We start from the raw sequence: 13,553 nt of genomic DNA, 5'->3' as shown, positions 1-13,553 counted from the left end.
GAAGGGCTTCCTACAGTTTCCATAGACCAAATTCACTTAGACCAGTGGTTCTCAACTGGGATCCACATGGCCCTTGTTGGGTTCATACCAGATTTTACTGTTGAAATTTATCTCCATTAAATTGGTTATACATCAACAATACACAAAATATTCTAACAATTTTTTTATGCAATTCCTAATAATATTTAATAAGAAAAATATTGTTTGTTCCTTCTCGAGCCATGCCTGGCTCATTAGGGCCGGTTTCCTTGGTGTATAGGTTCCCCACCTGGATGCGACGTCGGTCCGTCGCAGGTGAGCTGCAAGATACAGGAGGAAAGAGTGAGGGGAAGTTGTGGCGAAAGAGTTAGCAGAAGTTTGCCATTACCTTCTGCAGGAGCTACGTGGAGCATAGGTGTTTCGCTCAGACACATACATCGCCCGGTCTGAGATTCGAACCTGCGATCCCTCGACTGCAAGTCCGCTGCTCTAACCACTAGGCCATGTGCCTCCACAATTAGAGAAATGTAATAGGATTTTTAAATATTGAATGACTATGAGGGTCCGTCAAAGTAAAATAGGAATCAAGGGTCCATAGGTGAAAATTGGTTGAAAAACAGGCTTAGGAGGTATTAGTTAGCTCAAGGCTATAAAACAAGATATTTCTTAACCTAAATATCTCAGAGACAAATTATATCAGTTGATAAAGAATTTCTTCTAATTTGAAGTGAATAGTGAAAATGTTACCTTGATAATGCTTGGATCAAACAGGCCTTCGCTTACTTTAAACCGTCTACAACCAAACTCTTGGTTGTAGCCTGTTGGAAATTCATAGTGAAGTGATGGCATTGTATCAGTTTGGCTGGAGAAGAAACAAATTGATATAGGAAATATCAGAAAGATTATGAAGACATGTAAAAAGTGCAATTAATCCTTTAGCATTTAGGTTACCAGGCCAAACATAATGCTTATCTATTCACACTGTTTTGTATAAGCTTGTGACTTCAAGATTTTGAGGATGTCTCTTTTTCTTTTACTCCCTTTTAATTGTTTCAGTCATTTGACTGTGGCCATGCTGAAGCACCGCCTTTATTCGAGTAAATCGACCCCCAGGACTTATTCTTTGTAAGCCTAGTACTTATTCTATCAGTCTCTTTCGTTGAACCGTAAGTTACAGGGACACACCAGCATCGGTTGTCAAACAATGTTGGGGGGACAAACACAGACATACAAACATATACACACACATACATATATATATATGTATACATATATACGATGGGCTTCTTTCAGTTTCCGTCTACCAAATCCACTCACAAGGCTTTGGTCGGCCCGAGGCTATAGTAGAAGACACTTGCCCAAGATGCCACGCAGTGGGACTGAACCAAGAACCATGTGGTTGGTAAGCAAGCTACTTACCACACAGCCACTCTTGTGCCTATTATAATGTGATAATATATTTTTAGAATGATATTGTGGAGTAGGTGCAAGAGGCCTGATTTGGCTGGCTTGGATATAAAACAGAATATCTGGGCTGGATATGGCTAGTTTGAATGCTAAAGGATTATATATAATGTCTTATTTATCATACATACTGAAAAAATTTATTTGCTGTGAAGAATTAAAATGTCAATATAGTAGAGAGTGTCAGAAATAGTAGATACCAAATTTATTTTAAAAAAAACAAATAAATTTGCTGTTTTATCTTATTTGTTTCAGTCATTGGGCTGCAGCCATGCTGGAGCACTATCTTGAAGGGCTTTAGTCAAACAAATTAACCCCAGTACTTGTTTTTTAAGCCTGGTACTTATTCTATCAGACTCTTTTGCTACACAACTAAGTTACTGGGATGTCCAAAAACCAATGGTAGTTGTCAAGTGATAGTGCAGTGTAACAAACATACACACACACATGTATGTGCTTATATATATATCATAATCATCATTGTTTAACGTCCACTTTCCATGCTGGCATGGGTTGGACAGTTTGACTGGGCACTGGTGAGCCAGATGGCTGCACCAGACTCCAATCTGATTTGGCAGAGTTTCTACAGATTGATGCGCTTCCTAATGCCAACCACTCCAAGAGTGGAGTGGGTGCTTTTACGTGATATATATATATATATATCATTAATATACACAATTTCAAAAGAACTACTGATAGTTTCATACTTTAAGTACCTCTTTCTCTCTCTCACAGGATAGAGTACATTTTTTTTTATTGATCCTACCTAAATTGGAACTGTAAACTATATATATATTTATTATATTTAGGTGTAAATGAAAGGACAAGCAAGTCAGGCAATTCAATATAGAAACAATATCAAATACAAAAATATACATATATGTACATATAAAAAAATTTTTAACTTACACAGAATGGAAACGGTATCAGGAATTAAGGGGATTGAGTAGGAGTTTTACTTGTAAAACTCGTTAATTTCTGATATCACTTCCATTCTGTGTAAGTCAGACATTTTTTATATGTATACTTATATACATTTTTTTTGTATTAAATGTATTTAATATTTTTTCTCTATCAACTCGCCTAAATTGCTTGTCCTTACACTTACTCCTCTACCTGCTCAAGTTCAAATCTCTTGAGTACTACAATGCCTATTCTATACAAAAAATACCAGTCTCTAATCTGTAAACTATATATATATGATAGGATTCCACACAATTTCCATCGACCAAATTCACTCACAAAGCTCAACCTGGGGTTGTAGAAGCCACTAGCCCAAGATGCTGTGCAGTTGGACTGAACCCAAAACCACAAGGTTGCAAAATGAGCTTCTTAACCACATAACTTGGATCCACGAACTTCAAATTAAAGAGCATTTGAAATGATTCAACATATTTTAAAATCTACAGACCAAAACACTTACTGTGATTCTGCTACTATTTCTCATAATAGAATTGTCATAAGCTTCCTGATAAGCTTAAATGCTTGAATCTATATCAATATTGGTTATCTCCCTTCTAAGTTCTTAATTCAAGTTTCATTCGGTCAATTTTCATATTTTCACCATTTTTTCAGGTTGCTAAAGTAATTCATTCCCCAGCCAAATGCTGGTCTGACTGGATCAACTACACCCTCCCACAATACATTGTAGCTAAGTGCCAATCTTACAAAGTGTTATTATTTGAATGCAAGAAATATCTCAGTCTCCCACTGTCTTATGAAAATAAACCATTATAGATGACAAATGGTTAAAAGAAGAAAAATATAGATGAAACCCATAAGGATAATACTCTACCTATCTTCATAAGGACTATCAGACACTTGCAAAACAGTAGCAACAAAGTCTTGAAGGACATCCTAGGAAGAAATAAAAAGGAATAAATTAATTGATGTAGAATCAGGTTAAAAACGCAAAAGTCATCAAATATTGTATTTTTTATCGTTTATTTGTTTCAGTCATTGGGTTGCAGTCATGCTGTGGTATTGCATTGAAAGGCTAACTTAAACAATTCATGCCACCCTGGTACTTATATTTAAGTACTAAGTCTCTTTTGTTGAACAGCTAGGATAGGGATGTAAACAAACCAGCACTGGTTGTCAAGCTGTGGGACAGAAAAACAAATATATATATATATATATATATATATATTTCTTTATTGCCCACAGGGGGCTAAACATAGAGGGAACAAACAAGGACAGACAAAGAGATTAATTCGATTACATCAACCCCAGTGCATAACTGGTACTTATTTAATCGACCCCAAAAGGATGAAAGGCAATGCCAACCTCGCCAGAATTTGAATTCAGAGACAAACGAAATACCTATTTCTTTAATACCCACAAGGGGCTAAACACAGAGGGGACAAACAAGGACAGACAAACGGATTAAGTCGATTACATCGACCCCAGTGCGTAACAGGTACTTAATTTATCGACCCCGAAAGGATGAAAGGCAAAGTCGACCTCGGCGGAATTTGAACTCAGAACCTAACGGCAGACGAAATACCACTAAGTATTTCACCTGGCGTGCTAATGATTCTCCCAGCTCACCGCCCTGAGAAACATCATCATCATGATCATCATTTAGCGTCCGCTTTCCATGCTAGCATGGGTTGGACGGTTCAACTAGGGTCTGGGAAGCCAGAAGGCTGCACCAGGCCCAGTCTGATCTGGCAATGTTTCTACAGCTGGATGCCTTTCCTGATGCCAATATATATATACCTCAAACTACTTCATTTGGCGAGTTTATTGCACCAAAGAAAGATGTTGTGCCACTTGCAGTCCCATGAGGCTGGTGATTTTGTGAAGCTATTCAAGTTATATTTTTAGCTCTTATTTTGCACCCTTATTTATGAATTTTGCCTTTTTGGTTTCCATTGCAACAGCCACCTATATTACAATGTATTTAATATATCATAATATATTATTTTACTATTATATCTTAGTGTGTGTGTGTGTCTGTATATGTACACACTCATGCATAGGCTTTCACAGTTTCCGTGTGCCAAATTCACACACAAGGCACACACAATAGGTTTCCACACAGTTTCTATCAAAGTCATTCACAAGACATTGGTCAACCAAGGACTATAGTAGGAAATACTTGTCCAAGATGTTGTGCAATGAGACAGAATCTGAATCTGCATGGTAGCAAAGAGAATTTCTTAACCACATAGCCATGCCTAAGCCTTTTAATTGTATTTATTTCAAAACGTACAAAACAGCCCTAAAGAAATAAAGCTGTCTTAGGGTCAATACAGCTTAACATCAGTCATTGCTGTTATAAGACAAAGATTCAGAACAAAAACTACAAGGTATATCTGACACTCTAGCAGTCGTACTAATTTACTGCCTTGGATTGATATATTTTTACTGATCCCAAAATGACAAAAGCCAAAGGTAACCTTGATGAGATTTGAACTCGGGGACCCAAAAAACACTGAAAAATATTCTATTCAATGTTCTATCATCATCATGGCTGTCACATCCGTTTTTCCATGCTGGCATGGGTCAGTTGGAGTTTTTTGAGGCAAAGTATCTATGGTTTGATGCTTTTAAATAATAATAATAATAATGAAATTGTTGCAGAATCTCAGGAAGCATGGAAGTTTTGAAGGATGCAGTGCTCCGACAACTAACAATTGATGCTGGCAGTTTGTTCCATGCTTCAGCAACTCTCAGCGTGAAAAAATGTTTCCGAAAGTCATGGGAGCTGTGCTGTTTTCTGACTTTGTAAACATGTCTACGGGTGTTAGACAGGTGGAGTTTGAAAAGGTGCTCAGAGTTATTGTTAGTAAGATGGTTAATAATTTTATGGGTGTCTGCCAAGTCAGTTGCCAGACGTCGGAGTTTCAATGTATCCATGCCCAGGGAAGTAAGGCGTTCAGAATATGGCAAATGCCTGATGGAGGGTATTCTCTTGATTGCACGTCGCTGAACGGCTTCCAGACAATTAATATCCTGGGCAAGATAGGGGTTCCAGATCGGTGATGCAAATTCCAGGTGAGGTCACACCATAGCTATATAAAGCCTCAGCTCTTGTTGCCAACCTTATCTTTTCCAAGCAGGGTCATATCCACCCCCACCCCCCGATCAGACATGTTTTTATGGAAGACTGGAAATGAGGGGCACCACTTATGACAGTGACAATTGTTTGCACCTAGAAAATACAGTCAAGACAAGGAGGCACAAACACACATACATACAAGGGTTTCTTTCAGTTTACCAAATCCACTAACAAGGCTTTAGTCAGTCCACAGCTATAGTAGAAGACATTTGCCCAAGATGCCATGTAATGAAACTGAAGCAAACTTCTTAACTGCTGCATCAACATCATCATTCAAAGTCTGTTTTCAATGCTGGCATGGGTTGGATGGTTTGACAGAAGCTGGTAAGTTGGAGAGCTGCACCAGGATATCCACTTGTTTGGTTTGGCATGGTTTCTACAGCTGGATGCCCTTCCTAATGCCAACCACTTTACAGAGTGTACTGGGTGCTTTTTATTTGACACCAGCATGAATAATTTTTACATGTCACCAGCATTAACACTTTTTATGTAACACCAGCATGGACGCTTCGTACGTGGCACCAATTTGTCAAGAAAGTGACTTGCAAGCATGTACAGCAACCAGCCTTCCACAAAAAAAAAAGATCTTGCTCAGGCCTGCATGAACATGTACAGATACATGGTCAATCTTGACTGACAGAAGCCCTACTTAGATACACAGTAGTGTTTACACTTCTACTTGTTTCAGTCATTTGACTGTGGCCATGCTGGAGCACCGCCTTTAGTCGAGCAAATCGACCCCAAGACTTATTCTTTGTAAGCCCAGTTACTTAATCTATTGGTCTGTTTTGCCGAACCGCTAAGTTACGGGGACATAAACATACCAGCATCGGTTGTCAAGCGATGTTGGGGGGGACAAACACACACACATAAATATATACGACGGGCTTCTTTCAGTTTCCATCTACCAAATCAACTCACAAGGCTTTGGTCGGCCCGAGGCTATAGTAGAAGACACTTGCCCAAGGTGCCATGCAGTGGGACTGAACCCGGAACCATGTGGTTAGTAAGTAAGCTACTTACCACACAGCCACTCCTACGCCTACGTTTATGTAAGAAATTAGTGAAATACCAAAGAAATTTACCTTGACCATATAGTTATGGAATGATTTAGTAACTTCAGGAACTTCCCTTTTTACATATTTAGGTGATTCATTCTCTTGTACAGGTTCCTGGAATTAAATTGAAAATTAATTAGTGATAGATATCTTGGAAAATTCAATTTTACAACTTTAAGAAACATAAGCTTTTGTTTGGGTCTGTTGCAAATAGTGTTTTGTAGGTAAGGCTGTGTGTGAATGATATAACAACAACATGCAAACATTCAAATAACATTTATTCACAGCACAAGTGATATTTAGGTGGGTCGTGAATTAGGAAGTTTCCAAGAGTCAACACAATTGAAAGAATAATTCTGCAGTATTTATAAATAGCTGATTACAAAAGCTCTCTACTTAAGCTTGCCAAGACAGGAGAAAATATACTCACAGGATTCACATCATAAAACTATAGCAGCATGTTTGCAAAACTTTAGCTGCTGTCCATAAGGTTGAATAACAGTTTAAAAGCCAGAAAGTGAATGAATCAGCCAGTCTTTACTCAATTAAGATCAGCAACAGTGAAGACGGCATTCTGCCCAGACGTCTACGACATTCTGCCAAGTTGGCACTCGAAGCCTATTTATAACCCTTGAACTAAGATGTTCAAGAAGGATCTAGAACACTGGTTTTCAACCAGGATTCATATAAGATTTTTGGGGGTCCATGCAGGCAAAGTAGTTAATTGGAAATCCACAGTAGTATTTTAAGGGTCCATGAAAAATTTTGATTAGATGTATTTATTGCAAGGAACAAGATTTCTTTCCCTAATGTTTTACATAGTTCGTCCTGCACAAGTTAATGTGTGACAAATAAAATAGGAATTTTGAAAGAGTTATCTATAAAACTAGTTTTTAGACATCGAATGGTCCACTAGAATAAAATAGTAAACAAAGGGGTCCATAGATAGAAAGTGGTTGAGAACCACTGATCTAGAAGAACCTATCACCAGCTGCTGATTGGTGTCACATGAACAAGGTTGTACCATGTCATGGCTTAGACTTTGTTATTTGACATGTTGGTATTGAATCTTGCTAAATATTTAGGAGCTTTACCTTTTGACCCACAGATTTAACAAATAATTTTTTGTAACTAAACATTTTCAAACTTTGAACACTGGTAGAATGTGTCATATAAAACATGTTTTACTCTTAGCATTTTTGAGAAAAGCTTATATTTATGAAATAATTTCACGTTAAAGTTGTAGTATTTCGGTAATTTCAACCAATCAATGACCTGTATTCAGCTGAATAAAATTACTGCCATTGTTTGTCAACAAGAACTTCCTGCAGTGTATTTTTCGTCTGTCACTGTTATTTATGACAACCCTAACCTTGAAGCCTTAAAGCTAAAACCAGTACAAACGCACAAACGATGTCATAAATAACAATGACAAACGAAAAATACACTGCCGATAGTCGTTGATAAACAGCTGAATACACGTCATTGATTGGTTGAAATTACCGAAATAAGCCCACTTTAACGTGAAATTACTTTGTAAATATAAGTTTTTCTTAACAATGCTCAGAGTAAAACATGTTTTATATGACACATTCTACCAGTGTTCAAAGTTTGAAAATGTTTAGTTACAAAAAATTATTTTTTAAATCTGTAGGTCAAAAAAGGTAAAGATCCAATATTTATTGAATAGCTAGACAGCTATTCAAGGAGTGTGGCTTAGTTGTTAGGGTGTTATTCCCACAATTGTAAGACTGTGGTTTCAATTCAAGAGCTGGGCAATGCATTGTGTTCTTGAGCAAAACAATTCATTTCACAATGCTCCAGTCCACTCAACTTTGAGTTCCAGCAATATCTGGGAAGTTAAAACTAACAGACCAACATCCCATACAGGGGTGGGTGTTGTAATCTCAGTCACTTAAACTGGTACTCCCTCTGTCAGTTACAATGACAAGGGTTCCAGCTGATCTGATCAACAGAACAGCTTGCTCATGAAATCAACTTGCAAGTGGTTGAGCACTCCACAGACACGCATACTCTTAATGCATTTCTCAAGGAAATTCAGTGTAACAAGGCCGGTCCTTTGAATTACAACTCATTTTTGCCAGTCAAGTGGATTAGAGTAACATGAAATACAAGAGCCTTGCTCAAAGACACGATGCACAGCTGGGAATCAAACACATGACTTCATGATTGTGAGTAGAATACCCTAACCACTAAGCCATGTTCCTTCACTCTTGGTCACTTATACTCCATGAGAACTGTGATAAGCTCTGGCCTGATGAGTCCTGAAGTTCATGACAGACATAAGTTCCAAAGTAACCATTAGTATTTATGCAGCCCTGGGTTCATTCCAACTCTACATCTCTCCACCTGTCATGTCCTTTGTCATCTCCCTTGTTTTACATCCTGATGAATTTTCTCTAATCATTTGTATAGGAAGTGGAGGTGCATGGCTTAGTGGTTAGGGTGTTGGACTCCTGATCATAACATTGTGGTTTCAATTCCTGGACCACGTGGTGTAGTGTGTTGTTGAGCAAAACACTTCATTTCAAGTTGCTGCAGTCCATTCAGCTGGTAAAAATGAGGAATCCTGCAACAGACTAGCATCCCATCCAGGGAGGAGTATTACACACTACAGAAACCAGAAAACTGGCCTTATGCTCCTTAACAGAGAAATGTGGTTAAGCCCACATTGTATAGAAAGACTTAAACATAAAACAGAATCTAACCTAATTTTTTGCATCTAGCCCCTTTTTATTTGGATGGCAAAATTCTTGATGTGAACTCGTACTGAAACAGATTTTGTTGTAAGTTGTGAGGGTCATTATGCCGATAATAAACATACACTGGTTCTATTTCATTTACATCTTATTATTGTTGTTAGTCATTTACTCTTTATTCTTTTACTTGTTTCAGTCATTTGACTGTGGCCATGCTGGAGCACCGCCTTTAGTCGAGCAAATCGCCCCCAGGACTTATTCTATCAGTCACTTTTGCCGAACCGCTAAGATATGCGGGCGTAACACACCAGCATCGGTTGACAGGCGATGTTGGGGGGCCAAACACAGGCACACAAACGTATACACACACACACATACATACATCATCATCGTTTAACGTCCGTTCTCCATGCTAGCATGGGTTGGACGGTTTGACCGGGGATCTGGGAAGCCAGAAGGCTGCACCAGGCTCCGGTACATATATATATATATAATATATATATATATATATATATATATATATAATATATATATATATATATATATAGGACGGGCTTCTTTCAGTTTCCGTCTACCAAATCCACTCACAAGGTGCCATACAGTGGGACTGAACCCAGAACCATGTGGTTGGTAAGCAAACTACTTACCACACAGTCACTCCTATGCCTATATTAGTTAATCATTTAACCAATAAACAAACTGATTGTTTAATTAATCATTCAGTCAATCAATCAACCTCATCAATGACACACCCTTTCTATTCTAGGGCTGTTTGATCATGGAGAAGCTGTAGTAGACTTGTTGTAGAGAGGGCATCTCACTGATGAGGTTGCAAATGGCAAAGAAGGGACTTCAGCAAACCAAACCAACTGACCAAACAATTAAATAAACTATCTATTAGTTAATTGGTTGACTAAGTGACTAACAACAATAAGAGAAGTGAAATAGAACCAATGCATGTGTTTATTACGGGTATAACAATTCTCCTGAGGTACAATAAAATCTAACCTCTTCTTTCTTTCCTTTCACAGCACCTTGTAAGAAAAATTTCAAATATCTGCTGGCAGAGTTATTTTAACCCTTTAGCATTCAAACCGGCCATATCCGGCCAAAATATTTAACCTGTTTTATATTGAAACTGACCAGCTCTCGCCTCTCACCTCAGCCCTACAATGTCGTTCTAAAACTAAAAAATAGCATCACTGAAATCTCTAAATTACAAGATAATGCAGGATTAATTCAAAACAATATAAATAAACAAACATCACATTTGACAGAATAATCTGAACACTAAAGGGTTAAACATAAAACCTTAATGATGCAACAAATGGGAATTTAAGTACCAAAATTTAACTTTACAAAGGAATTCTGTGTTCAAATTAATTAATTTGTTGCGAATAAAATGCATAGGAATCCTCCAGACAACTTTAGACGTTGACATTTCCCCGTCTGGTTGAAATTGCAAGAATAAATTGGTTTAATACAAGCTAAGATATAATTTCTATCACCTGTTCCACAAGCTACAACATCATCATCGTTTAACGTCCGTTCTCCATGCTAGCATGGGTTGGATGGTTCGACCGGGGATCTGGGAAGCCAGAAGGCTGCACCAGGCTCCGGTCTTATCTGGCAATGTTTCTACAGCTGGATGCCCTTCCTAACGCCAACCACTCCGTGAGTGTAGTGGGTGCTTTTTACGTGCCACCTGCACTGGTGCCAGGCGAGGCTGGCATCGGCCACGGTCGGATTGGCGCATTTTACGTGCCACCTGCACGGAAGCCAGTCAAGTACAGAGAGGATTTTATTAGGTTACTATTCAAGTCTAAAGACTCCATTAACTTCATTCTTTTACCTTTCAATTACTACTATTATTATTCGCTCGCTCAAGGTCAAGCGTCACATAGGTGCTGCCAGATCTGCTTTCGTGCGCCTCCAGCGGTGCCTGTGGGACAGAAGAGAGATCTCCTCGGAGACCAAAGGGCGAATCTACCGGGCCGTCGTTTGTACTATCCTCCTCTATGGTTGTGAAACATGGCCTATGAGGGGAATCGATCAGCGAAGGCTGGAGGTGTTCGACAATGACTGTCTCCGCCACATTCTTCGCTGCCGATGCATTGATCAGGTTCCTACAGCTGGTCTTTGTCATCGCCTGAATCTCCAGCCCCTCCCTTCAGTGCTTCGGTCATGCACAAACACACGGTAGGCAGCTGAAGTCCCGGGCAACAACGATAAAGGAAGACCTCTCCGAACTCTCAGGTCCGCAGGTGGCCGGTCTGCGCAGATGGAACCACAAATGGCTCGCTATCTCCAGTGACCTTGCACAGGACCGTCGAGTGTAGGCCACCATGGTTCGTGATGCCATTAGGAACAGAGAAGAAGCCGGTTCAACCCGCCCTGGGTGAATGCCATCACAAGTACAATTAAGTACTATTATTATCGATGTTTTTATTATTTTTGATTGATTTGGCTCAGCTTTGTTCTTATTCTTGGTAGAATTTACATGGGCAGTGGGTAAACTTAAACTTAAGCATCAGCAAACTTTCAATAGTCTTTCAAGTACTTAAGACCCTCCTGTTAATCTTTCCTGTCGCGAAGAGGCAAACTTTCTGTAGAAGCTCTACAGGGTATTCTATTCCAACCTCTGTCAACCATTTGTCTATAGCTTTGCTCACAGTTCCCAATGCACCAATTATTATTATTATAATTGAGTGAGAGAGCAGAGCATGCCATCAAAGTGACACTAGGGTAAAATATACAAAGCCCAGTATACCCATCTGATAAAGATACACCAGGCACATGCATCACAACCATATGTGCACAACATGGAAATCTCATATCAAGATAAACAGTGCATGTGGGGCCCAGTTAGAATTTTCTTCAGGTCGAGTAACCCATCCCGCTCAGAAAGTCCCTGAATAAGGGTCGTTTAAAGATGCTGAACAAAACACCTATGTTTCCAGAGGTGAATTATCCAAACCCCAAAGAATTCCTCTCAACACATGGTTACGATGCCCCACCACTACTTCTGCTCGTGATCAGAGCTGCACATATCGTCAGCCACTAAGGGACATGCTCAACTAGTTAAGATTAAGCAACTGACAAGCAAATCTGTAGTATTGAGCAGAATATTTGCTGTAGCCCATCTTTATACCGAGACAAAACAATGTACATTATAACACTTCCAATCAGTTAAGATCAGAAGCCATGAGAGCCACTGCCTGGTACTACAATTATTATTATTATTCAATTTTTCTAAAAACAAAAAAAAAACACTCCTTACCTTTGCACGTATAAGGTATGGCGGGACAATCTCAATATCAAGTTCTTCACACATTTTCTTGCTTTCCATGATAATGAAGTCACCTGCCAGCGGGGATTTTACAATTGCTAAAAACAGAGCACAAACAATATTTTAAACATCAGCGTCATCATTTTAACATCTGTTTCTCCATGCTGGCATGGGTCAGATGGAGTTTTTAACGAGGCAGATTTTTTTTGTGGCTTGATGCTCTTTCTGTTGCCAACATTCACTTGTTTCTAATCAAGTTAATATTTCCTCATGCTCAGCCATGTTTTCACAGAATATTGGAAATGGATGCTACTGTCTCTATGACAGCGACACTCATTTACAAGAATCATGCAATGTTAAATCAAGGAGACACAAACCCACAAACAGTTTCTACCAAACAAATTCACTCACAAGGTTTTGGTCAACTAGGACTATAGGAGCCACACAGTCACAATTATATATATATATATATATATATATATATAGATCGCTGCCAGAGCGGCTATCTGGCCTCCATACCGGTGGCACAAAAAAGACACCATTCGAGTGTGATTGTTACCAGCATCGCCTTACTGGCACCCGTGCCTGTGGCATGAGTAAAAGATTCGAGCGAGGTCGTTGCCAGTGCCGCCTGACTGGCCCCATGCCGGTGGCATGTAAAAAGCACCCACTACACTCTCGGAGTGGTTGGCGTTAGGAAGGGCATTCAGCTGTGGAAACTCTGCCAGATGAAGATTGAAGCCTGGTGCAGCCATCTGGTTCACCAGCCCTTAGTCATACGTCCAACCCATGCTAGCATGGAAAGCGGACGTTAAACGATGATGATGATGATGATAATATATATGAGGACTGATCAAAAAGTAGCAGGACTCATCATCATCATCATCATTGTTGTTGTTTAACGCCTGCTTTCCAAGCTGGCATGGGCTGGACAGTTTGACTACAAACTGGAAAGCTAGGGGGCTGCACCAGGCCCT

At 39.2% G+C, this 13,553-nt stretch overlaps 1 protein-coding gene across 1 annotated transcript in view; it reads right to left on the bottom strand.

Moving 5' to 3' along the window:
• Positions 1–13,553, bottom strand: part of LOC115211790 (actin-like protein 6B) — a 148,121-nt gene that overhangs the window by 47,452 nt on the left and 87,116 nt on the right. The window contains exons 7-10 of the mRNA XM_029780479.2: positions 12,568–12,674; positions 6,595–6,681; positions 3,239–3,300; positions 727–841 (exon numbers count right to left, since the gene is read on the bottom strand). Of these exons, the coding sequence (XP_029636339.1) occupies positions 727–841; positions 3,239–3,300; positions 6,595–6,681; positions 12,568–12,674 (371 nt within the window). The remainder of the gene's footprint in view (positions 1–726; positions 842–3,238; positions 3,301–6,594; positions 6,682–12,567; positions 12,675–13,553) is intronic.

This window comes from Octopus sinensis, linkage group LG5 (assembly GCF_006345805.1).
Source record: "Octopus sinensis linkage group LG5, ASM634580v1, whole genome shotgun sequence".
NCBI lineage: Eukaryota > Metazoa > Mollusca > Cephalopoda > Octopoda > Octopodidae > Octopus > Octopus sinensis.
Note: the sequence above shows the minus strand (reverse complement) of the source record. Positions and strands in the feature narration are given on the sequence as shown.